Here is a 27184-nt window from a genome sequence, read left to right on the forward strand (position 1 = left end):
TCAGGTTCTCCTGAATCTAGAGCCGGTCCTCTATCTACTGCACCACCTAGCTGCCCCATATGTTTAATTTTTATTATCATAGTCTTGAGCACAATCAGCATAATTTTATCTTTTCTTAATGACATATTCATCATTTATGATTAATTTCTGCAATATGCTTTAGATGCCAATGGGTTTGAACACTGGACAGATTAAGTACTGACACCAGGATATATCCCAAAACTTGTTTTCATTAAACAAATGCCTATTATCTACTTAAATCTTTCTAATTTCCATCTTTTTCGCAAAAGCGGAGTACAGAATATGCAGCTGCATGACCTGGGCAGTGAAACATGGCCTTTGTTCAAAATTAATTATCGATTCAAAGTCCGAAGTTCAGCCTTCTCCTAAGTCATCTTCTTGATGTCGATGACAGCATTCTTTTCACTATCTCTGAGTTCCCATTGACTTTAGCAGCATTCAAAACATCCTTTTAATGCAACCCCAATGACTGCTTCATCCTCCTGCTCAGCTCCAAACTTCTCCTTTGTTCCTTGGCTTTAGCTGCACAAGGTAATATGATAGTATGACCTTTTAGAATAATGTTGATGAAAACCATCTAGGCCAGATTATGTTTTTTTTCCACTACCACTTTCTTCTGCTATTTGTTTGGTTCTTGGTTCCCCACAGTTCCAGACGCTTGGAAGTGGCAGTGTGCATGCCAGACAACGGACCTTTTTGTTCTATTTATTTCACTGATGGAAGGAACTGGTTTGCTTGATTCTATTAAATTCAACAAAATTCATTAGGCACCTACTGTGTGCAAGACATTGTGTGCTAGTACAGGGCATATAAGGACCAAATCCAAACAATTCCTGCTCTCAGGGAGATAACATTCTACTAGGGGAAGAACATGTACACAGACAAATAAGTACAAAGAATTAAAGAGGGAAAGAAAGCTGACAAGTGAGGGGGTGGGGAGATTCTGATTAGGAAAGGCTTCATGTAGGAGGTATCCTGAACTGTACTTTGAAAGAAACCAGGGATTCCATGAGAATTCCAAATGCCAGGGACCACTTGGGCACCAAAATGAGAAATGAACAGCCAGCAGGCCAGTTTGAACAGAATGAAGAACATGGGAAGGGGGGAATACAAAATAAGAATAGATAGGTGACAGCTAGACTGTAAAGAGTTTTAAATACCAGGCTGAGGATTTTCATAGAAGTAACATAGAAGTTTATAGAAGTTCTAGAAACAATAGGGAACTAATGAAGATTTTTTTGAGAAAAAGAATTACAACTGCAGATCACTGTTTTAGGCCACTGTGTGAAGGATGGATTAGAGAGGGGACCAAACTGGAAGTAGAGAAGCTAATTAGGAGGTTATTATAGTAGTCTAAGGGCAGCTAGGTGGTCCAATGGATACAGTGTCGGGCCCGGAGTCAGGAAGACTCATCTTCCTAAGCTCAAATCTGGCCCAAGACACTTCCTAGCTGTGTGACCCTGGGCAAGTCACCTAACCTTGTTTGTCTCAGTTTTCTTATCTGTAAAATGAGCTGGAGAAGGAAATGGCAAAACCACTCCAGTATCTTTGCCAAGAAAACCCCAAACAGGGTCATGAAGAGTCAGATACAACTGTAAACAACTGAACAATGACCAAAGATTGTATAACAAATCTACAATGCCCAATGGAACCAACCATTCTCTTCTTTGAAAAATAATTTCACTTGACATTTAATAACCCCAATAAACAAAATAAAAACAAAAAGAAGGTTCTCTCCAAAAATACTATATAATTGGGCTAGCTTACATATTTTTAAAATATATATACTTTAACAACATAATAACTTAAACTTATTTATTCTGTGTTCCTTTTAAATATCTCTTCTGTGTAAATATAAAGCAAATAAAGACTGCTAGAAATTTTCAGCTTTACTACACAGATTTATGTATAACCTACAGACCAAATAAGAAATGAAGTGAACATCCTTTAAACCTAAATGATTCTTCAGCCCACCCAATTTACATTCCCAACCTGCTCCACCCCTCAGCCGCACACATACACACACACACACACTCAGATCTACATGATAATTGTTCTTTCTTTCAACTATGACTATCACACATTGAGGCAATGACAGGCCATGCAACACCCAAAAGAAGTAAGAGCTTAGAAAATAACTAGAAAGGAACAAGTCAGAAGAAAAGAGAAACCCTCTGGGATAATATGCAGTATATCCTTGCACCTCTGTCCTTCCTACAAGAGGAACCGTTATTCACAACCGAAGTGCATTGTTAGATGTCCAGCTCCCAGAAGCCATCAGGCTACTAACCATATGACTCTCACCTGCTGTCTAGCATGGCCCTAGCTGAACCAGCGACTACAACTAAAGATTAGGAGAAAACCCTTCATGTATCAAAACCTAGCAAAAGTACACAGCTGGTATGAAGTGTCAGAGTCATTCATCTACTCTGGTCTAAATTTACAGACAAAACACTAAACTAAAAGAACATGGAGAATTCCAAGATATAAAGATGCTCCCTCCAAATCCTCATTTGTGAGTCTATTGTGAGTCTATTCCTGATTTAAGAACAAGAGCTGGTTCTACTTACAATGCATAAAAGCTACATCATTCAGGAATGAAAACCGTGTAGGTACCACGTGAATTGTAATTGCTTCCATTTTCTTTTCTTACCTTTAAACTGCCATAATGTGATCTCTAAAACCAGGCATAAACAAGTTCATAGTTTAATACGTGATCCAAGGCTACATCTGCACATCACTGTTTCTAAAAGTATGATAAGTTTTACCCTAACTGCTTGCTTGGTAGACAGACATACAACAGTGAATGAATGGTCCCACTCACATACATGGTAGCCTGGGTGATTCATGCTGCTTAAATCACTGAATACGTAAATGATCAGGCTTTTTATAAGTCATGAATGAATTCATCTGGTTGAAAACTCCCTCACAGACACTCCCTATCACAGTATTCACTTTGTATTTGAGCAGCGCTATTCACTACAATTCACAAGTTAGGATCCATAACTATCTTTGCTACTATTGATCTCACATAGAAGGATGAACTTCTATCTTTGAAAGCAAATAGGCCACTTAGAAAAAACTCAGAGAGATCATGGGGCTTAGTATCCCATAAAGGACACATTTTGTACCCAGACAGAAATGTATAATGGCACTCTTTGCTCAGTGTGGCTATGACTTGAAGTAGAAGCCCATTCCCTCCCTTACAGCTGGGGTCATAGGTCCTTGGATCCATGGGTCAGCTCCACCAGTGAAGCATATGGCAATATAAGGAAGTATCTGTCTTACTCTGCTTCCAAAAAGCAGCTTCAGTAACTTAGCTGTGTCTTTTAACCTAAGCAACATTAGCTAAGCAGATAGAGGAAGATGGCGTAGCCAAAGTAGACCTTTGATATTCTCTCTGTAACTCTATTACAACAAAAGACAAAAGTTACAATTAGCTTAGTGAAGATGGGCACATAGAAGTGACAAAAAAATAGTTTTATTTCACTCTCAGAAATGCTGCTTTCCAACAGTACATTTCAACAGCCACTGTGGAGACAAATTCCCCTTCCTTTGCAAAAGAACAAGTTTGCTACTTACCAATGCAGGCATGGACTCTCACTGACAGCTGGGTCCTTAAGATTATACTATGCTTCTTCCCCCTCCTAAAGAAAGCAAAAACACGCTATGAGCATCAGAGAAAAACTCTGAGTGTTTGTTCCTGGCAATGTATGTGAACTCACAAACATAAAACTAGTTCTTTCATTAATAACAATAGCAAACATTTATATAGTGCTTATTATGTGCCAGGCACTGTGCTAAGCTCTTTACAATTATTATCTCATTTCATCCTCACAAAAACCGTGGGAGGTAGGTGCTATTATTATCCTCATTTTACAGATGAGGAAAACTGAGGCAAACAGAAGTTGGTTTGCCCAGGGTCACACAGCTAGTAAGTGTTTGAACTCCAGGTCTAGCACTTTAAACACTGTACCACCTAGCTGTATTAAGAACACTGCATCTCACAGGAGCTCAGATTCAGTGCATGCTTTAAAAATAACAATATGTCTGATGGCTGTACAACAATTACAAGTAGTAAGTGGTTCCAATGATCTTTTTAACTTTTTTTCCTTTAAAATTACTAAACCCTGAGAATTCACCTTAATGTTCTCTCTCAACTTCTTTCTTTTTAAATAATTCAAGATACTTGAAAGATGAAATGTATTGAGATGCTACATTTAGCCCCAAAAAACCATATTAAAACAATGTTTCATGAGTGGTAGATGGAACAAAATAGTTCATCTAGATTGGCATTTATATCTGATTGCCAAACCCTAAAAACTTAATTAATCTTCCAGGCTTGTAAGCACTTATAGGTTTACCATTTGGGAAAATTTTTAAATTATGTTTCCAAAATGTAAAATCCCTGAACTGTTCCAAAACAAACCACATCTACAACTATTTTTATATTTCTAGAAAATAAAATTTAAAAGGAAATACATGTCAGTGCAATTAGAAAATAATGGCTTTAATTCAATCTCTTCTGTAATCAATACAAGAAAATTCAGCTTGCACAAAGAAAGACTTTGAGGCTGAAACTAGGAAGAACCAAGTGCAGGCTTCCACTTTGTACCACTGGTTACTTGCTTCCTTTCTTATTGAGAATTAACAAAGTCTAAGAGTCTCTTCTCGTGCTGAGCTTTCAGCCAATCCTTCCCGGTGTGTCTCTTGTCACTTTGTTCTTGAAAAGCACAGAGTTTTCATTGACTTCGTGGAGCCCAGAGCAAGCCACAAAACAGAATAAAGTAAGGTGACAAAACACGTCTTGGATAACAGAATATACCAAAAAAAAAAAGTCCTGGCTTTGGATGTTAATTTTTAGTAGAAATAGCGCAATTTAGTAAAAGGAAGTTTACTACTCCTTTTCTAAAAGAATTTCTAGAAAAGGAAGCAAGGCACTATGAAACAATCTAGAAAACAAACTTTTGCTCTGTGGCACACAGCATATACAAATTTACCTTTCAAATTTAAGAGTATCTCCTTAACTGTAGGTATTTTAATAGATGAGCCCTCCTCACACTCACTCCACTGGCTACTCTGGCCACACCACAGCACCAGCCAGCCCAAAGATATTAATGAATCTTCCTATTGTTCCCATTTATACCAAACAAAGCCTGATATTATTTACCCTTAAAGTAAGTCAGAGTAAGTTGCCTTTCTGCAGAGTTCACTGTTAATTTATGGGGGTGGCATGAATTTCTCTGAGACCAGATAAATTTGCATGGAGCTCCCAGGCTTTCAAATGACTTTTTTTTTTTGCATAGGCATGTGATTTCATTGATATAGCCAGCAACAAATAAGGAAATTCCCTATATGAATGCAGATTAGCAACTGTTGTTCTGCACTGAGAGCACTGGGGCACTGAGAGGTCACACACCCAGTATATTTCAGAAGTGGGACTTGAACCTAGGACATCATAACTCCATGTTGACTCTCCAACTATGACTCTCCAGGTGAATAACTGAAAATAATTTGCTTTCTCTTTTCTATAGAAAATAAAATAATTTTATTATTCCTTGAGATTCAACAGTTGGTTATTAAGTACCCTACCCTATACACACAGCACTGTCCTAGGTGCTAGAAAGATAAAAATGAAAAGTGACATAGACCTTGCCATCAAGGAGCTCACAATACGAGAAGATGAACCACATACATGGGCTGTAATCTTCACTCCTTTGGGGTAATCACCAATGCATTGAGGCATTTATGTTTTGCAAAGCACTTTTCTCACAAGATTCCTCTGAGATAAGTCATTATCATCACTCTCCGTTTTATAGAAGTAGAATCAGGCTTAAGAAAGTTAAATTACTCACCAAGAGTGATAGAATTAATAAATAAGTGGCTGAAGCTAGAAGTCAAACCTGGGGTCTTTGACTCTACAACCAAAGTCAAACTAGTAGCGAAAATTAACACTAGAAGAATGTACAACAGCAGTACCTTCAGCCAAAATTAATCTAACATAGCAAAGTTAGCGGAGACTCTCAGAAGCTAAGATTTCCCATCAGTATAACAGGGACAAATACTACCACCTACTTCACTGTGCTTCAGAAATCTTTTGTCACTATAAAAGTGTGAGTTATTATTACTCTTCCACCAACTAGTGAAGGAGACAAAGGGGGAACAGACAGATAGAGAGAGCGAGTGGATGATGACATCAGGGAGATCAAAGAGGAAGGGAGTTTCAAGGAATTTCATGCCTAAATTATTCGAGGACTCTTCTAACTAGTCTTGCTCATATTTCCTCACTTTCTGTCCCAATCTATTCCCCTACCCACTGACATCCATTCTATGCACTACCAATAGATGAACCTTCCTAAAATTCTACTGTATATAGGTCACTATACAGTTTCAACACAGAATAAATTCCACTGTAAATTTATGCCATTTAATATTAACAACAATAATTAACTTCACTGCTGCTAGGGGAAATTTATCTTTATGTCTTATTAACTTCCTACTACATTCCCCACAGAAATTTTTCAAGACTTTTCCACTCACATTAAGCCTGAATTCTACTCCACCCCAGACCCCTATAGTTTCAACTTATGAACTTCTCTCCTATTGTCCTAAAAAGATTGAGTGATTTCTTCAGTGATTTCTGTTAATTCCCCTTTTTCATATTCCAAAGTCTCTTGATGTCACCCACTTCCTGTTTCAGAAGTATCCCTCTTCCCTACCATGACTAACCCCTTCCATCTTTATTCTTGATTCTATCTTTTCCCACCTCCTTCAAGGTCCAAAGCTATCATCCCTTCTTATTCATGCATCTTCAATCTAGCCTTCTACTGGGTATTCCTCTTCCTAAAAACATACTCAGATTTCCTGAAAAATAACAAAAATCTTCCCTTGATTCAATAAATCCCCAAACTATGATCTTTTCTCCTCTATTACCTTTCAATTCTAAAGAAGCCTAATCTATACTCAATCCCTCAGTGTACTCAGCATCCAATCATTCCTGCACCAGTCTGACCTTTAACCCAAAATTCTACTGAAACTACTCTCTGAAAGGTCATATCAAAGGGTGAATTTCATATCCAAACTCATCTTCCTACTGAAACCTATTCCCTCTCCTAACTATTCTATTTCAATTAATGACATCATTCTTTCATTCACCCAGGACGCTACCATCACAATAACTTTTTTGTCTTTGTATCTTCTTCAAGACCCAGCTTGAGGCCTGGAACATGCTAAATACCCAATAAATATCTTCTTTAGTGAGAGAATGAAAGAAGAAAGAGATGGTTATTAGTATCAGGAAAGATAAACATGACATTGCCCTTTGCTTCTTTCTCTGATTCTTTGTTCATCCTCCTCCATCTTGATTTGGCTAGTCTGAAAAATGATCACCAAGATATAATTTCCCATTCCTGCCACCAAGGAAAAAAATCATGTGACCCAGAACTAATTCCATATAGTCACCATGTCTCTGGAGCCTAATATCTACATTTCAAGCCCTATTTGCATTAAAATATAAAAAGCAATCTCAAATATATCAGTAACAACCTTGGAGACAGGAAACCCAATTAATTCCTATTTTTCCTCTACTTTTTTTTATTAAACTGGAAAGAGTAGAACAATTATGGTAGAAATTATATGGAAGTAAGGGCAGCTAGGTGGTGCAGTGGATAGAGCACCAGCCCTGGAGTCAAGGGGACCTGAGTTCAAATTCGGCCTCAGACACATGACACTTACTAGCTGTGTGACCCTGGGCAAGTCATTTAACCCCATTGCCTAGCTAAAAAAAAAATATATGGAAGCATAGGATTAATAAGGGAACATCTAGTTGTTTTAAGGGAGTTCAAGAAATCAAACAAATTACATCCCAGGATACTGAAAGAACTTACAGATGTGATCACAAAACTGCTGTCAATGAAATATGAGAAGTCACGAGAATGGCGGATGTGCTGTAGTGAGGATGAATAATGATAGAGCAGACCTAGAAGTCAGGAAGATCAAGATTCAAATATTGCCTCCAATACTAGCTGTTGGAATTTGGCTAACTTCTTAACTTTTCTGTACTTCAATTTCCTCATCTGTAAAATGAGTGCCTTGTACTTGATGGCTTATAAGTTCACTTCAAGTTCTAAATCTATGATCCTACGAATAAGTACCTTGATTAAAAAAAGAAAGAAAAAGTGAGGATTCATGAAACTACAAAATGATTAGCATCATGTAAAGTCCCAGAAGAATTCTAAAATCAATTATTAAATAAACAGTTTATAAGCACTTGGGTTCACTAAAAATAAATATCAAACTAAATTCACTTCCTTTGTTGATAGGTTTACTAGACTGGTGAATTAAGGGAATGATCAAGATACATTATAACTAGGTGTATAAACTTGCAGACAAGATGGAGAAATATGGGCTGTGTCCAGTTAGCTTGATTCATAGTTAAATGATAGTAACCAAAGAGTGTTTACTAATGGGTGGAATCTAAAGGGAGAATTCTGATGGTTTGTCACAGGACTCTTTCCCTGCCTTGTTCTGTTCCCTGTCACAGGAGGTATCTGGGCAAAGGTTGCACATGATACTGAAATAAGTGGCTTCTAGGGTCCTTTCCAAATCTTGGCTCTATGAATATTTTTCCAGCAAATTATTATTGTCAACACTAATTCTATGAAAGATAAATGATACAAAAATAGACTAGAGGTGAAAACCAATGTGTACTAACATTACTAAGATAATGCCAAGTCCAGACAGGTTTTTAAAATATGCTAATTTCATTTCTGTTTCTAAAGTGTCAAGAACAAGCATCTCTTTCAAAAGGTTGAAAATTACACACTGCCTATTTACTGTGACATACTCAAGTGACCAAGAGCCTAAAAAAGACTTTCTCTTTTTACTTTGGGAAAGACTATGCAATTTCGTCTGAAGAGTTGGAATAAATTATGCAAACTCCCTTTCCAACTTAACTTCAGTTCTCAGTCTTGGCTGCTCACTTGAGAATTCTGGGTTAATTATTTTCCCTTTCCCTCCCTTTTAATTCTATTCATTATGATGTATCATTTCATTAGCAACAGTAGCATAGTGGAAAGAATCACTAGAGTCAGGGGATCTAGTCCTTATTATACCACTAAATAGCTTTGTGACCTTGAATAGGTCCCTTGACCTCTCTGGGCCTCAATTTCATCATCTGTAAAAATGAGGGGATTAGACTAAATGATCTCTAGGGTCCCTTCCAGGTCTAAAATGCTATGATAGCTAACAACTAAAACCACCTACCACATTACTTTATACATTGCCAGAACTTCATAGATACACATAATATATTTTGTCTAAAATTAAGGGGTTCTTGGCTATAATTTAGGCCCCAAAACCTTAATTATGAAAATCAGTTTTAAAGTAAGGTCTGTATAGCTGCCATGAAGACCACTGAAACCAATCTCCCAACTTGTGGGTTGGAGAGTCTCAGTCAGAAGGAGAGAATACAGATCCTATTTTCAAGCAGAGTAATTCTCTGCAATTTTTATTCTCTGCCTCCCCCCGCCCTACAAAAAAATCAGTGCCCTTCAAGTGTGGTATGCATTTTTTAAAATAAGGTGATAAAAATGTTCACCATTTTTAATATTTGAATGGCAAGCCCCGAAATAGTTTAAGATACTCTTGAGTATAGAAAAACCCAAGTTTGCAAATACAGTCCTGAGAACTTGCCATGTAACTTGCTAGGATGCCCAGGGAAGTGTTAAAAGCAAAAGTAGATACAGCATTCATTGGCTCAAATCTGACAAAGAACAGACACATCAAAGCAGAAAATCACAAAAAGAGCTAAAAGAAATCTTTAAAACTCAGCTTTTCTAACCCCATCATCAAGCGGATGAGCAAATAGAGGTTACATTTTTGGTTGGTGACATAGTTGGGATTGGAACCCAGGACTCTTGATTCCCAGTCCTTTTAGTTTATAGAGAGAACAAGTTAAACTTACTAGAACTAACAAAGAAAATCATTATCCAATGATGTTAAATGCAGAGATATTCATTAAGTAATAGCACAAGTAGTTTGGATATTTATCTCAAATAATTGAAGAAGTGAGATAGAGGCAGCCTCAGAATTAAAGGGACCTAGTTTCAACTACTGCCTCCAAGAAATATTGACTATGTGACCCTTGGCAAATTTTTGAACCTCTTAGTACCTCCTGGAAATTTTCTAGGACTAGAAATGCTGAATAGTTATTGATCTTCACTGGTAGAGAGATTTTTCACCAGGTGTTCCTTATACCAATGACATCACAGATTCAGATCACCTCCCTCCAAAAAAATTTAACTTCAATAGTTTCAGTGATACAATATGGCTGAGAATCACAGAGGACACCAATCTCAACAGAATCACAAATGCTGGTGGTTCGATGAGCAATGAAAAGAGGTATGGTAAGCGGAAGCAGGCTGCGGTATACTGCCAACAATGTTTGCATAAAAGATGTATGATTCTCATAACTTGGCATAACAGGCAACATTCACAATATGCATGACCAGAACAGGGGGTAGAATAATGCTATGGCAAGAATGAAGAATAACACGGGAGCAGCCTGTGTGTTGAACTGATAACCACAAAATATTAGAAGTTCTCATTCTGAGGCCCACGGAACCTGAAGTCCCTGAATAGATTTGAGGGGTTCCATGAACTTGAATTAAAATAATACATCTTTGTTTCAATATAATTAGTTTCTTTCATGATTATGTATTTCATGTGTTCAAGAAAGGGTTCAGAGGCTTAACTAAAATAACTGAAAAAAAAAGGTTAAAAGCTTCTTATTCAGAATGTTTTCAGCATATCTGGATGCCACAGAAAGAGAATTTATGAAAAGGCATAAATAATTTCTTACAGGATAAGAAGGCATGGGGGTGGGGATCCTCGGGGGGATCAATAGATTTTTCTTGTTTACTTTATGCTGTGCACAGTGCTAAGCATCTGTGATACAGAGATAAAAAGGAAACACTTCTTGACCTCAATGAACTTACATTGTAATGGTTGAGGTCACTGATTTATCCAATTAAGTAAAGTAGCCCTATACTTTTTTTTAAAATTCCTTATAATGATAAAACAGAATTTGATATCTTTTTATCTTCTCTCCCTCACTAAGTACTCTTTTGATGAAACTTTGTTTTCAGAGCAGTCACATGGATGGAAAGGTTTTAAAATTCAAAATGCTGGTAAGATTTTTCTCAAGGTTAAAAAAATGAGATTTCAGAAGAAAGGAGGGAAAATCGGGAATACCAAGATTTCCATAATAAACAATCTCAACACAATCTTCCCTTTTTTATTGTATAAGCTCCTTATTCTCATGGTTAAACTTGATGAAACCGATAATATTTGTTCTCCTATAGTACCCAGTTAGAGTTTCTGAATACTCAGGACAGACTGACGAAATTTGATGAAACCTTTTGACTTAGGGCACAGTCATTTCAGATGCTAGGTAAATTCTCTTCTAACTCAGGCAAAACAGGTGGGCTTCAAATGTGTTTTCCTCTTTAACCAAAGGACCCCGCCACCACCACATCCTTCTTTGAAATATCCTCTCCCTAGACTTAGCCCTTCTCAGCAATGCAAAGATCAAAGACAACTCCAAAAGACTCACGATGGAAAATGCTATCCACATCCAGAGAAAGAACTATGGAGTTTGAAGCATACTATTTGTTCTTTTTTCATTGTTTTGTTTTGTTTCTTCTTTCTTGTGATTCCTCCCACTGGTTCTAATTCTTCTTTACAAAATGACTAATGTGAAAATATGTTTAACATGAGTGTATATGTAGAGCCTATATCAGATTGTATGCTATCTTGAGGAGGGGAGAGGGGAAGAAAGGGGAGACAATTTAAAACTCAAAATATAATGGAAGTGAATGTTGAAAACAACAAATAACTAAATTAATTTAAAAAAAAAGAAATATTCTCTCCTTTACCTTCCAGTTCCCTTTTCTCATGTCTTGTGGAGTCAGGAACTTTGAAACAACTTCCTGCTTTTGCTATAGAAGATTAGTCACCTTTGCTGCTTGGGCTTCATATTCTTAATCAGTAATTCAATTTCCCTGGGAATTTTATCAGAAAAATTGATCCAGTCCGATTATATCCAGGACCTATTTTCTAATATCTGATTTAGCTTTCTCCATCCATAGAGTTAAAAGTTTCCACCAATAGTATCAAAAATTATGCCACAGATTATTTGGGTTATGATTTTAATGTTTTATGTGACCTTTAAAAAATGGTCCAAATATACTCTAGGCCTTCTAACTCAGTATTTCCCAGTTGTTGGCCTGTGGCAAATATATATTGGACCACAAACTACTTACCACCCAAGATCTTCCCTTCTTTAAATCTATAAACTTCCTCCCATCACCCCAGCTCCCTCCTTCTCCTTGGCTCCTCGTCCTTGTCTACTGAGCCACTCACTGAATGTCTCTGGAGGGATTCTGATAGAGAATTTAGATATTTTACAAGGCTACAATATAATTTGACCTGGGAAATATTGTTCTAATGCCTCTCTTTAAATCTCTTTCTCCCCACCCTCCAGTCTTCCAGGTTATTTTTATGTACCTTAGGCAGCTTAGTCTTAATTAAATTAGGTAAGTGCTTCATATAACCATCCTCCCACTTCTGGGATACTTGCTCAAATGTAGAAAAGAAGGAGCAGTGATTGTCTCCTGGAAAGACTGCTGTGAAGCTTTTGTGGAGACCTTAGGTGACACCTACTGATTCTGCTGCAGAATCTTTCTCATGTTGTCTTTGTTCCATCTTGGGTTTCCATTGATTGACTTCATGTTGGTATTGCTTAACTGTGTGTTTTCCCTCTAAGAATGACTTCCATTTACTCTGTATATATCTTATATGTACAGAACTCTTCAGCTTGCCTCTCCATTGGAATTTGGGCTTCCTTGAGGGAAGGAACCAGATTTTTGCCTTTCTTTACAGCCCTAGTGCTTAGCACAGCTTCTGGAACATATACAAGTGCTTGATAAATGCCCGCTGACTGACTAACTGATTGTTCTGGAACTAAAGCTCTACTCAGTTGTTCTAGGTTCAACTTCTGCTTCTCTAGTCACTCAGACAGTAAGTAAAGCAATTACTAAGTGCCTTGTATATGTCTGGCACTACAAAGAAAGGCAAAAGTCGCTTCTCTCAAAGGAGCTTACAGTATGCAGAGGGAGACTCATGAAAACAACTATATACAAACAAGATATATACAGGATAAATTGGAATAATAATAATAATAATAATAATAAATAAGCAAATAATAAATTTGAATACAGGAAAGGCACTACCATCAAGGTGGGGGCGGGGGATCTGGAAAGGCTTTTTGCAGAGAGTGGGATTTTAGCTGGGACTTGAAGGAAGCCAGAGGGTGGAAATAAGGAAGGAAAGCATTCCAAGAACTGCCAGTGAAAATGTCTGGAGATGGAGTGTCAACTCTGGTCCTCATCTCTCTTGGCTGTCATCTTCATTCCCTCTCCAACTCAATCCCAGATAAAGATTCTCTTTAATTCAGAGGTCTTCCCTAATGAGAGAGAGTGTTGAGTCCATCAGTCACTATCTGGTGAGTACCTAACATGTAGACACTGTGCTACGAACTGTCAGAGATACAAAGAAGTATAAGAAGCACAGACTGTGCCCAAGGGTATTATTATCTTGGTAAAGGAATAACAGAAATCTCTCTCTCTTCATACATATATATATATATATATATGAGAAATTGAATTATAATACAAGAGATTGTTCAACACACCTATAATAAGTGAGATATTTCCCTAGGTAGACTAGGATTCATTGTCAAATGAATGAAAGTTAAAAATGATATACGGTCACTCAAAAAAGATTCTCTTACTATGCACTGAGGAAGCTGAAGGAAGAAGAGGAGGATTCTAAGCTCTCTCTTGAAGAACAGGCAGGATAAATGCCAGGAAGGCATTCTCAAGAGGGCAAATGATAGGAACAAAACTTCAGAGGTGGAAAACGCAAGCCATGGTAGAAGAGCAGTGCACAGTTTAGCAAGGGTAGAGGGTTCAGAGAGCTGAATAAAGGAAGACACAACTGGAAAGGCAGTTTGGGGCTAAACTGGGAAAAGGAGCCTGAACTTGATCCTGTAGGAAAATTGAAATTCTTAAATGTTATATTTTGTTTTGTTTAAAGCAGGAGAATAGCATAATAAAAAACAGTGAGAAAGGATGGACTGGAGGTAGAAAGAACAATTATCAGAGACTCATCGAATTCTAGAATATCACAGAGCTTATAAACCTAGGCTTGTATAAGAATTCCCTTTACAACAACACTGACAAGCGGTCCTCCAACCTCTACTTGAAGATCTTCAATATGGGCACTAAATATAACCTATGGCACACCAATTCCACTTTGGGAATGTTAATAATAATAGCTCACATTTATATAGCACTTAGAAGTTTGCAAAGCACTTTATATTATATTAGGGCAGCTAGGTGATACAGTGGGTAGAGTGCTGGGCCTGGAGTGAGGAAGACTCATCTTCTCAAGTTCAAATCTGGCCTCAGACACTTACTAGCTGTGTGACCCTGGGCAAGTCAATTAACTCAGTTTGCCTCAGTTTCTTCATCTGTAAAATGAGCTGGAGAAGGAAATGGCAAACCACTCTAGTTATCTTTGCCAAGAAAACCCCAAATGGGGTCATGAAGACTCATATGACTAAAAAAGACTAAGAAACAACAATTACATTATTTATCTTACCTAATTCTCACCAGAACCCAGCACTCTGGATGCTGTTATCATACCCACTTTATAGATGAAAAACTGAGGCACAGAAGTTAGGTGGATTATCCAAGGTAACATGGCTGGTATCTAAGGTGGGATTTGAACATAGGTCCCCTTAGTTCCAAATCCAACACCCTATCCACCACATCAAGTCTTTTAAAAATGTATTCTGATTTAAAATCTACCACTCAGAAACTTCTACCCACTGCTGGGGACAAGGAGAACAAGTTTAATTCATGCTCTATGTAACAGTCCTTCAAATGCTTGAAATAGCTAGCCAAAGTATTCTGTCCTCCAGGCCAAACATCCCCAGGTACGGCTGGAATCCAAAATTCTATCCTGATCTCTTTTCTCTCTATACCCTCTCACAGAGTGGCTCTCATCCACTCTGATGGGCTCAGTTATGATCTCTATGCAAACGGGTGCGAGGTCCATATATTCAGCTCTAGTCTGTCTCTTGAACGTCAGACCCATATCATGTCCTCAGACATTTCAAATGTGATTCTTCATATTCTTCCCAAACTCAACACACACAAAAGAGAAATCATTATCTTTCCCCCTAAAGTCACTTTTGTTTCTGCGGGAAAGACTGGGTCTCCCTATTGCTCCCAGCCACTCGTCAGCCCAATTTCACTATTAATCAGCATTGGACCTTTGGCCTGTTCCATTTCCAGCCTGGGCCTATTCAGCCCTCCTTAAGCAGCCTGGTGGCCTCCCACTCCAAGGAGTTTACTATATCAATGCTAAATTTAGTGCAGAAACATGATAAGCATCCCACTGTATCTCACAACTGCCAAGCTCAAGAGACCCACCATCCTCAGCCATCCCAGTAGCCTAGATTACAGGTGTGTGCCCCCCCACACACTTTCCTGTTATTCTCGAGGGTACCATCTTCCTTCTAGTCACCCAAATTCACAACCTAGGATCATCCTTAAATCTTCATTTTTACTCACTCCCCATAACGAACACATTGCATAAGCTTGTCATTTCTGTCTCCACATCTGTCCTATTGTCTCTACTCATTCTGCCACCACCCTAGCCCAGGCCCTGATCACCTATCACCTCAATTACTCCAATAACTTTCTCATTGGTTTCCCCTGTCTCAAAACTCTCCCCACCCCAATCCACCCTAAACACAGCTCCCAAAATGATCTTCTTAAAGCTCAGGTAGGATCATGTCACTTATGTGTGACTTGGCATATATGCCTATTGAATTCAACATTGTTCCACTGTTAAAACCTGATCTAGCCAGATGTTTTTAAATCACACCTGTGTGATTTAATATCGTCTATTACTCCAAACGTCATGTCATCTACAGGGTAATCTAGAGAAACAAACTTTCCTCTGGTACTTAATTCAAAGAGGAATTTATTGCAGGGAGTTTCCTCTGGATAACAGGAGACAATGCCTTCAAATATAATTTTTCAAAACAAACAGAAAGCTTCACCAAATGGATACTTTTTTCTATCACCCTTCTAGTACTGAATGAAAGCATCTAGAATCCTATGACTTTAAGATGATGGGAACTAACATGTGATGATCCAGGTACATTTCTTTCAAACGATCTAACTTAGTAAAGGGCTATAGTTTAACAAAATTAGAGAAATGGACTGTTCACCCATCCATAATGTGCATTCTCTCAAACAGCAGATGTCTCAAGTGAGCCTTTGTCAGGTGCCAGATCCCAGGCAATTAACAGTTGAAATATCTGATGAGTTCCCCAATTGTGGATAGTTTTCTTGTGAATTGAAGAAGGACTCAAATGCTTTGAATACCAGACTGTAGAAGCTAGGTGATAACCCACTCTGAACATTCAGGGCCTGACCTGCATTTTTGTTCAGATTGAGAGCCATCCCACTTTCTTTCAGAGATGAGTTAAAAAGGTAGCTGTAAGGCAAGGCCAAACTTGTATCTAAAAGTGCTTGAGCACTTAGAAGAACACTTAGTTGAATCTGCAGAGTTCCATGCGCCACAAAGGATGGAAGTAACGATTTGGGCATGGAAAATTTTACAGACAGGTGTTACCAATTGACCACCTCAGCCATAAAAGAATCTTACCATTACAGTCCCTGACAGATGTTGAGTAGAACTGTGCATATTAATAGTCTGGTTATAACAACTTAGTTACAAAATCACCCTGCCAAATAACTGAATTAGCCAGTTGGACCGAGCTGTTTGGTATTTAAATGTTAGGAAATGCCTGACATATAGAATGCTTTTAGATTTTTAGTATAATTGAAACTAATCTTCTCTCTCTGAAAATAATTAGTGAATAGGTTTGCTAAAAATTTATTATTGCTTCCAGGAAACAAAGCAACGTTCTCATCAGAGAGGAAAATACTTTTCTTCCCCTTTACCATATGGCTGGAAAGCAGGAATCCAACTCATTTACTAATTGTATGAAGTTATTTGAGAGTAAGTTACAAAACAGGAGAGGGGTAGGAGACAGCTCCCTTTTATGTCATTTAGCATTACAAGTTCATTCATCAAGAGGTTGTCTCTTCCAACATTGATGCTGACAATAGCACCATGATAGTCTGGAATTTATCCAGAGATAGACATTTATTGTACTCATCAATATCATCATGGCTTCCTGGTCACCTCAATCCAATTTCATTTCTTTCACTCCTCCTGCTCTATTCTTTAACTGTCCATTACGCTGAACTAAAGTATACTTCAGTTGTTTACTTATTGTTGTAAAGAGTGGGATGTTCTCTGTAATTAATTTTCATTAAAAATGAATGAGTGTGAATGAAGTATTTTATATCTCATTTATTCAAAAGAAAATGCTCAAATAAAAATTTTTCATCTTCAAATTTTACTTCTTATTCCCCTCCTCCTCTTTCTTATATTCTTCATCTTCCTATTTTAAGATTCCTTGAAAGCTGTAACAAAAGAAATAACCCTGTACAATGACCCTCTGATCATAAACAGTAGGTAAGTCATTAAATAGGGAGATAGATATAGATATAGATTCAGATATAGCCCCCTAAACTGTTCACCATGATGGAGGAAATGCATCACAGAGTCCAACTTGAAGGGAGATTTCTTGTGATGGTGATATTCTCTACATGTTCCTGTTCTTAAATGACACTATGATCTCAATGACACTCTGATGGCTTCCTCAAAACCTAGAACATTATAGAACTTTCTAGAAAAGACATATAACCATTCAAAACAGTTTGTCTTGACAATCTACTCAGAAAAGACCAACTGTATGAAAAGCGTCTATTGCCAGACTATAATATGCATTTGGATGGAGAATATACAGAACCTGTCCATCAGTATGCCTATCTAGGACAGATAATATAAATGCATAATGAGCGGGGCCCAGAATTAAACAGGCTGGATTGCCTTCAGGAAACAACAAATGTCCTTCAATGACTACAAGCTCTAGAATATTTTCCAACATTCTGCTCATGTTGCTTTATGGCTATAAGACATGGAGCACAACAGATGCCAAAAATTTGAACATGAATCTCACACAAATAGCAATAAAGAGGTGTATGATGGCTATGAATAGACTGCAACATGTAACCAATGAAGAACTCTGAAAACAAGCAGGAGTAATAGATATTGGCAAAGAATTGTATAATACGAAGAGTAGAGCAGTATAATTTACATATATACACACACATATATATACACACATATATACATGCATGTATACATGTATGTATATATGTATATCTTGCCATATATACACATATATACATATATATACATATATATACACACATACATATATATACACACATACATATATATATATATATAAAGGGCAAATTATTGCAAATTGAAAGCCTGAGCGCTTCACTGGTATCCTCATAATATCAAGAGAAATAAATGAAGGTCTCCACCATGTTGGGTGGTCTCATTTTGGTCAATCTAGGGGAGGGAGTTATCATCAAGAGTCATATAGGATGAGCAGCCATAGATTGTTTGCCACCCATGTCACTGAAGGGAACACCTAAATCATTTAATCATGCATTTATTCAATTATTTGAGTTGCTTAAATTATTTTCCCCTGTGTATCAGTGGTTCACAAGAAAAGGAAAAAAAATGGTTGTTCATACCTGCTATAGAAACTATAGTTCTGACTTCCAGTTAAGATGGTGGAATGATTAAGAGAACACCCCCAAGTCTTTTACAACTACCTCCCCCGCACACTTAAAAGGGGAGGTTCCTAACCAAGTAATGTACAAGAAACTCCAGGAGAAACTACAGAAAGCATATTTCAGAAGCCTGAAGGCACTAGGAAATGGATCAAGCTAGAAAAACCTGTTCTGTGGATACGTGATATGGAAGCGTTCTGTGTGTGTATCAGGGGCTATCCAGAGAAACCTAGAATTGCCAGCCACGTGCCTGGGAATAGCAAGACATGCCTGTGGACTAGGGGGAGGTAGAGAAAGCTGGGGCCTACAACTATGTCACTCTGACCCCTGACAAGAGCCAGGGGGATTCAAAGCTTAGACTGGGAGGACAATAATCAGCCATATTCAATACCCTTCCCTTAGAGCATTTAAAGTTTGCAGCCTGCTGGCCTTTGACCTTGAGGTCCTTGAAAACAAAGAGCTCGGTACTCTGAGGAAGCAGTGACAGGACTCCAGGTAACAGATCACAACTAAACAAGGCCACACCAATCATTCTAGAAGTACACAGAGCCGAGCCCTGACATAAAGGCCCAACAAGGAAGTAGGGCTGAAAAAATGAGTAAAGAGAAGAAGACATCAATGATCACAAAAAAAAAAAAAGTACTACGGATCTAGGGACATCACCACAAACTGAGAAGAAAATAAAAACTCCACACCATCTACAAGCAAAGTCTCAAACAAGAATAAAGCTTTGCCACAACATTTCTTTAAGAAATGAAGCTCTTAAATGATATTATAAATGAAATGAGAGTGCTAAAAAAAAACTGGAAGTGAAATGAGAGCTCTAGATGGGAAAAAACTTATAAGGAGAATAAATGGCAATAAATAGAATAAATAGCAAAATCTTACCTGAGTACCACATCTCCTAAAAATTAGAATGGATAAAGCAGAAATCACAAGACCACAAGAAATATCAGAACAAAATCAAAAGATGAAAAACTCAGAAGAAAATGTAAGTTTTCTCCTATAAAAACTGACCTGGAAAACAAGTCATGAAGAGCTGATCTAAGACTCACTGGACTGCCTAAAAGCCATGACCACAAAGACATCTGGATATCATATTTTTAAAAATCATAAATGAAAACTTTTCAGACCTATTACAACCAAGGGACAAAATGAAAGAACAAAGAATCTATAGTCACTTCCTGAAAAAAAAGAAAAAAGAAAATTCCTTGGAATATTATAGCCAAAATCCAGAGCTTTCAGGTCAAAGAAAAATACTGCGAGCAGCCAGAGAGCTGATGTATCAAGAAGCCACAGCCACATCATCTTCATCATCATCATCATCATCATCATCATCATTGATAATATTGACATCATGCTCACTGTGCACCAGGCACTGTTCTAAGCACTTTCCATTTATCATCTCATTTGATCTTCCCAACAACCCTTAGAGGTAGGCACTATTATTAACACCATTTTACAAATGAGGAAACTGAGGCAAGCAGAGGTTAAGTGACTTGCCCAAGGTCACACAATATTGAAAGAGACCAGAGAAGCCAAAAGGTAGAAGTAAGGAAGGAGAGCTTTCCAGGTAATCAAAGATAGCCATTGAAAAGGCACAGGGTCAGGAGCTGGAGTGTGGTGTATGAGGAACAAGAAGTCAGGTGTTGCTGGATCATAAAATACGTAGAAGGAAATAAAATGTAAGGAGCTGGAAAGAAAAGAAAGGGCAAGATTGTGAAGAGCTTTAAATGCTGAACAGAGCATTTTATATTTGATCCTGAAGGTAATAGGTAATATATAATCATTTTTTTCTTTTCTCCTTCTTAGTATATGGAAATTCTCATTTTTTAAGTGCTAAATAATTTTAAATAAAAATATAATTTAATAAATCTTGCTTAGATTTGTTTTTAAAAAGAAGAAATTCCAGTTTGGAGCTTAATGGAAAATATAGATTTGGATTCTAAATCAGAGTTTCTTAAACCTGTGGCAAAACCATATTACCATATTAGTCTGGCAAAACTGATTAGCCACTTCTCAGAATGTTTTTAAGTGCACAAAATAAAATACATGGGGGATTACAAAGGAAATTAATGATATTGAAATAGTTATCAATATATTCTAAAATAATAAGTTCATGGACCCCAGGTTAGGAACTCCTTTTATTCTGATAGATAAATGATCCAAAATAAAGTTCAGGTGTATATTATTATCACTACCTCTTTAAAACTGATTACTCTAATAAATGCTTTCTCATGTTTCTAATCAAGCTTTTTTTTTTAACAACCCATTTTATAGACTCCTTGAACTTTCTACTTTTTACCTTTAGGCAGTTTAGAGAATAGATTTTTTTCTTTTTCCAACTTTGCTAAAGTCATCAGACACAACTCTCATTTTATACTTTCATAGGGCTTCTTTCAAAGTGTGTTGATGGTGAAGTTAATAGACTGGCTACTAGAATGAAGATTTGTAGTTGATAAAGTCCCTCTATTTCTGAAAATAAATAACTGAGAATGCAACTAGTACCTAACATGAAAGAGGCAGGTAAAACACAGGGCCTTGCTCCCTATCACTGGAGCCTTGTAGTTTTGTTACATAAATGAGTGAACTAGAAAATTCAGTAAACCAGAGAGTGCATCATACTTTGACCCTGCCCACTAACCAAGCTATCCTAATAGTGTGTGCCTTCTGACACATCTTGGAAAATCCATAAAACAACTTAAAAAATAAAGGCATCATACAGTGTCTCAAATGTATATTCTTTATTTTGCTAGGTCACCATTTCCCCAAAACTAAGAGGGACAGAGAGAGACAGACACAGACACAGACAGATACAAAGACATAGACAGAGAGATAGAGAGAAATAGAAACAGTAATGAAACATAGATGGAGATACAGAGGGACAGACAGACAGGGAAGAGAAGGAAAGATATAGAAACAGAGGGAAAGAAAGGGGTATAGAAGAAATACAGGGAGTTATGAAGGAGAGGAAGGTGGGAGAGGGCAAGGGAAGAAGACAGCAAAAGGAAAAGAAAGAAAAGGAGAGGGGAGAAAAAGAGGGAACTCAAGCTAATTTGAGTGTAGAGCTTTAGAAAATTACTGTTTACGGGCAAAGGACAGAAACTCACACTGGAAAGGAGCTCTAAATGAACTGCTTCTCCAAATTGTATCCATTAACACATTGAGAGCTCAACAAAGAACCATGATCCCTAGAAACTCTTGGTTCACTTAGGATTGACATTTACCTGTTGTTATCAAGGAGTCATATTCTGCTCTTAATCAGGCAAAGGTTTTTGCAAAAACAAAATAGAAAAACCAGGCTCACAATGGCAATGTTCATTTCAGCAGTTTTGAGCTAACGAGCACACAGTGAACCATAACTTCCACTAGCTTACACTACTCATCATCAGGGATTTGTTACCAAAAGGCAATGTGGGCTCAGGCAAAGGACTAGGATCTGGGGAATTCTACCCTTGGCTAGGTCACACTGGCTTAGAAGGTTAGGTTCCAAAAGTCACAAAATGTTTTTATACTCTCCTTTCTCTTTTCCAAAGTAGACATAAACAATCACCATTATCACCATCACAACAATAAAGCTAAATTAACGATTACAAGCAAGTTTAATGGACTTCATAAATTTTTTTTTAAATGGCACTGCTAAAGTTGTAACCACACTGGGGAATTTGAAGACATTATCCCATTTGGAGATGATGGGCTCTCAGCTAAAAGCTTCCCTCAACCCCCCAAAAAGATACTTACATTTCAAATAAATCCTGTGACTATTTCTGGGCCACATAAGGACAAAATTCCTGAATGCTGCCTGTACCAAGCAATTCTGCAGACGTGGTTGCTGTCAGTGGGTCTTTTTTGCTTAACTGTTTCTCTGTGTTATGAGCAAGGATTTGATTCCGAGATAGCAGTTGGGAAAGAGAGGGAAATCACCAAATTGTAAAAGCGAAAGGCACCAATAAACTTATTTTAAAAGAAGTAATGCTGAGGTGAAGAAGCTGATGAGAATCAGATTAGCTGCTATCATGATAATGATGGTGATAATCATAACTGAACTTTCTAGTTTGCAAAGCACTTTAACACACATTAATCATATTTAAATTTTATAATAACCCAGTGAGGAAGGAGTAAAAGGAATATCCCAATCTTTGAGATGAGGAAACTGAGGCTCAGAGAGATTAAACAAATCGTCCATAGTCTTATACTCCAAGTTCCTCACTCTTTCCCCTCTGTCATGAGGCTAAAATTTAGGATAATTAAGTATAGCCCCTTTGTGTCCAATGGACAGCCTGAAGGAATTCATTTGCAATAATAAGTCTGTGTGTGTGTGTGTGTTGTTGTTGTTGTCATTCAATCATTTCAGTTGTGTCCAACTCTTCATGGGATCCTATTTAGGGTTTTCTTGGCAAAGATACCGGAGTGGTTTGCCATTTCCTTCTCCAACTCATTTTACAGATGAAGAAACTAAGGCAAACAGGGTTAAGTGACTTGCCCAGGGTCACACAGCTAGCAAATGTCTGAGGCCAGATTTGAACTCAAAAAGATAAGTCTTCCTAATTTCAGGCCTGGTGCTCTATTCATTGCGCCACCCAGGTGACCTCTATGTGACAACAAAGTATATGGCTATCCTTTGCTCTCACTTTATAACTGCTCCATCTTCTTTTCTCATCATCCATTTCTCTCATGATCTGCTTTGAACCATTTCTCCCACGTAATTCTTCATTAGTAATATATCTCGGTCTACTCATCCCAACTATGGGCCTTCCTACTGCCCTTTGGAGGACTGGCAACTTTAATGCTCCCAAGACTATTATACACGATGACTTGTAGCCAGATGGAATCATTGGGAAAATAATTAATTAATTAATTTCAATCAGCTTTTCTTTCAAGGAGAAGCCTGGAGTCATTAAAAACATCATACAATTTCCGAAAGCAACGTAATATGCGTTCCTCCTTCTATTCAATCCTAGGTCCATTTCACTGTGCATTTTCAGTCTCTGACCAAGACAGAGTAGGCACTGAGTGACCAGATCTATGGGATGTCCAGCCAACTGCCTATTATACCCTGGACAATAAGCATTCTTTGTTATTTCCCACGTATAGAATTAGGTGAAATTCTTGAGAGGTTATACATCTCATTTAGGAGATGACAATTTTCTAGGACACAGTGTAATCAGCACACACAAGAATGCCTAGAGGAGCCCATCATCTTTCATGATTTAGACTCTGTGCTAGACTTCCCTCATGACAGTGGCAAGCATTTTGGGTGAGCATATGTCTTGCACTTTCACTTCATCTGATATAAATAACATGAGGCAGGATAGGGAATCTAGCTCGAGGACCAGTCCTAGACTGGTCAAGTCTAGTTCAAGTCTTGTTTCTGACATACATTTCCCATATGACCCTGGGCAATACATTTAACCTCTCATTGTTTCCAAAAAGTACATATTACGGAGGAGTGGCTAACATCCATAGGTGGAGAGAATTTTCAGACTGAAAACTCTCCATTACAATGAAATCACAGGTTTAGACTTTCCTCCCCCAAAAATCCAAGAGGTGTTTTTTCTCTTCTATCTTTCAATGAATTGTATATAACTTTTACATATGCACAAGAGGCCCCTTATTGACAGAAATCCTTTAGGGTGGTATTTTGCTCTACTATCCCAATATATTTTCAGGGTAAGGAGGCAATGAAAAAGTAAGATCTTGTATTCTCTATCCTTTCATTGAATTGTGTCATTATAAAAAAAATATGTATAGAATATCATTTGCAAAAGTTTTGCTGATGCCTTCTCATACCTTCATCAAAGATGTCCTGAACCAATGGCATTATCTTCTCGTAATAATTTTATATAGATGGAAATGTGGGCATAAAGATTAATAATTATTGATATTCTCTCAGTTTCTTTTTTGTAATAAGTTCTGAGATTTTTTCCCCATGCCTCTGTTACCTTTGCCACTTCACTCCTAAGTACCTTGAGAACTGATCCCTACATGTTCTCAAAATTGTGTCACTGTTAGCGCAGACCTGTTCTGTAAAAATGTATAGTTGCGCCACTTTTCCCACGTTCAATGTTATTTAAACTTCATTATGTAGTACATCCCAAACTGTGATGCTGGAGTTCAAATGTGGTGGTTCCATCCTATGTGATGATTAAAAAGAACTTATTATAGAAATCTCCACAGATCTCTGCCATTTTTGTTCCATTCTCTGTTCTCCTTTCAGAGTCATCCCCAAGTATTCTGGGGATGTATCCACTGGCTTAGTTGGGTCTCTTGTCAAGTTTACTATTAATTCGTTTTTCTTTGAACTACTTCTTACTGTTTTATAAGGTAAGACTGTCCACGTCTACTATCTTCCATGAAATTTTACGAATGAATCTATACTCTAAACCAGTGTTGTTCTCTAAACACAGTGTTACACTGTGTCCTAGAAAATTGTCATCTCCTAAATGAGATGTATAACCTCTCAAGAATTTCACCTAATTCTATACGTGGGAAATAACAAAGAATGCTTATTGTCCAGGGTATAATAGGCAGTTGGCTGGACATCCCATAGATCTGGTCACTCAGTGCCTACTCTGTCTTGGTCAGAGACTGAAAATGCACAGTGAAATGGACCTAGGATTGAATAGAAGGAGGAACATATGTTACGTTTCCATATCTTTTCACTTGTCGAGAAAATCAAATATCTGCAGGCCCATGCTGTTTCTAGGCTCTTCCAGGTCCTTGTGGTCATTGTCACTTTGACTAAATTTCCTTAGGAAATGGTTATAATATTTGCCAATGTCAATTCCTCCATTCTTTCCCTCACATTTCTGTGTTAAGAGTTTAAATTAAGATTAGACTGGAGCTACCTCAATTGCATATCATGTCTTTTGGGTTGTTGTTGTTGTTGTTGTACTTGGGAACTCCCAATGAAAAACTTCCTCCAAGCAGCTCCTACTCTGCAACTTATACCTTGAGAAAGCTGCCTAGGGCACTGAGGACTTGTGACTTACCCAAGGTCAAACAGCCAGTTCGTGTCAGGGTTATCACTTGAACCCAGATCATCCCAACTGAGACCAGTCCTCTAAGTACTCTTCTATGCAGCCTCTCCAAATCTTCTTCTTGATTTTATTCTTTCTCCTAATTTGAAACTGATTTTAATTTGTGCTCTAACAAAGTAATGCCATGGTGGTACAGAGATGAGCTAATTTGGAAATGACTCTCATGTCAGTTACCAGTTATTAAAGTATAATCAATTTCCATTACTGTGGCATTATTTAGGGCTTGTCATGTCAAGTACCTTCTATGTCTATTCTCAAAAAAAGTAGTCAAGTTATATAGGCATGTGTATTCCATATAAACATACAGAATCTAAATATATGCCATGTAGGCATGTGTGTTCCACAAACCCTTGGCCTCTCTCATTTCTCTTCTCAGCACATTTCCCAACACGTTTCACTATCTTCTATGCCCTCTTTTCTCACTGAACATTAAAGTATACGCTTATTTAATTTACAGCATCTTATCAACATCTTGGGCAGCTAGGTGGCACAGTGGATAGAGCACCAGGCCTAGAAGGAACTCATTTTCATGAGTTCAAACCCTCAGATACTTACTGGCTCTTTGATTCTGAGCAAGTCACTTAACCTTGTTTGCCTCAGTTTTCTCATCCGTAAAATGAGCTAGAGAAGGAAACAGCAAACCACTTTAGTTACCTTCGCCAAGAAAACCCCAGATGGGATCACAAAGTCATACACGACTGAAAGCGACTGAACAACAATCGAGTTCTTAATAAAACTTTACCTCCTCACTGTCTGCAACAGATTTCATGCAGAAACTTCAGTTGTTTTCATGGCGGCATTTTAGTAGGTTCTTATTGTGAGTACTACAATATGAGCATCGCATGAATGTTTCTTCTCACCTTTGACTATACAATAAAATCTTACTCATCTCTTCAAGGAGACCTGTGAGCCATCCTTTCATTTCATTTCAAATTCTTTTTAATTTTCTGGCTTCATTTCTAAAATGTTGAGATTAATAGGACTGCACTTCTACAGAATTAAGTCCATTCATTGGTCATTGGAAAAAGATGATACCTTTCAAATTAGCAGAAATCTTAAAGGCCATTTAGTCCAACATCGTCTGAGGTTCAGAGAAGTTAAACTGCTTGTCCAAAGTCATACACAGAGGCAGAGATAAGATTTGAACCCTGGTTTTTCTAACTAAAAGCTGTACCCTCCATGCATTATGTTATACTACCTTTCTCATTTAGAGCACTTGGTTATTGATAAATGGTTCAAAAAATGATGCGAGTCTTAGCA

At 37.6% G+C, this 27184-nt stretch overlaps 1 protein-coding gene across 7 annotated transcripts in view; it reads right to left on the reverse strand.

The window, feature by feature from the left end:
* FHOD3 (formin homology 2 domain containing 3) overlaps positions 1-27184 on the reverse strand; it is a 717939-nt gene that overhangs the window by 563327 nt on the left and 127428 nt on the right. For all 7 annotated transcript variants that reach the window (XM_020985701.2, XM_020985700.2, XM_020985699.2 and 4 more), the window contains exon 3: positions 3604-3668. In XM_020985701.2, the coding sequence (XP_020841360.1) occupies positions 3604-3668 (65 nt within the window). The remainder of the gene's footprint in view (positions 1-3603; positions 3669-27184) is intronic.

Source organism: Phascolarctos cinereus, unplaced genomic scaffold (genome assembly GCF_003287225.1).
Source record: "Phascolarctos cinereus isolate Bilbo 61053 unplaced genomic scaffold, phaCin_HiC Scaffold_4;HRSCAF=312, whole genome shotgun sequence".
NCBI lineage: Eukaryota > Metazoa > Chordata > Mammalia > Diprotodontia > Phascolarctidae > Phascolarctos > Phascolarctos cinereus.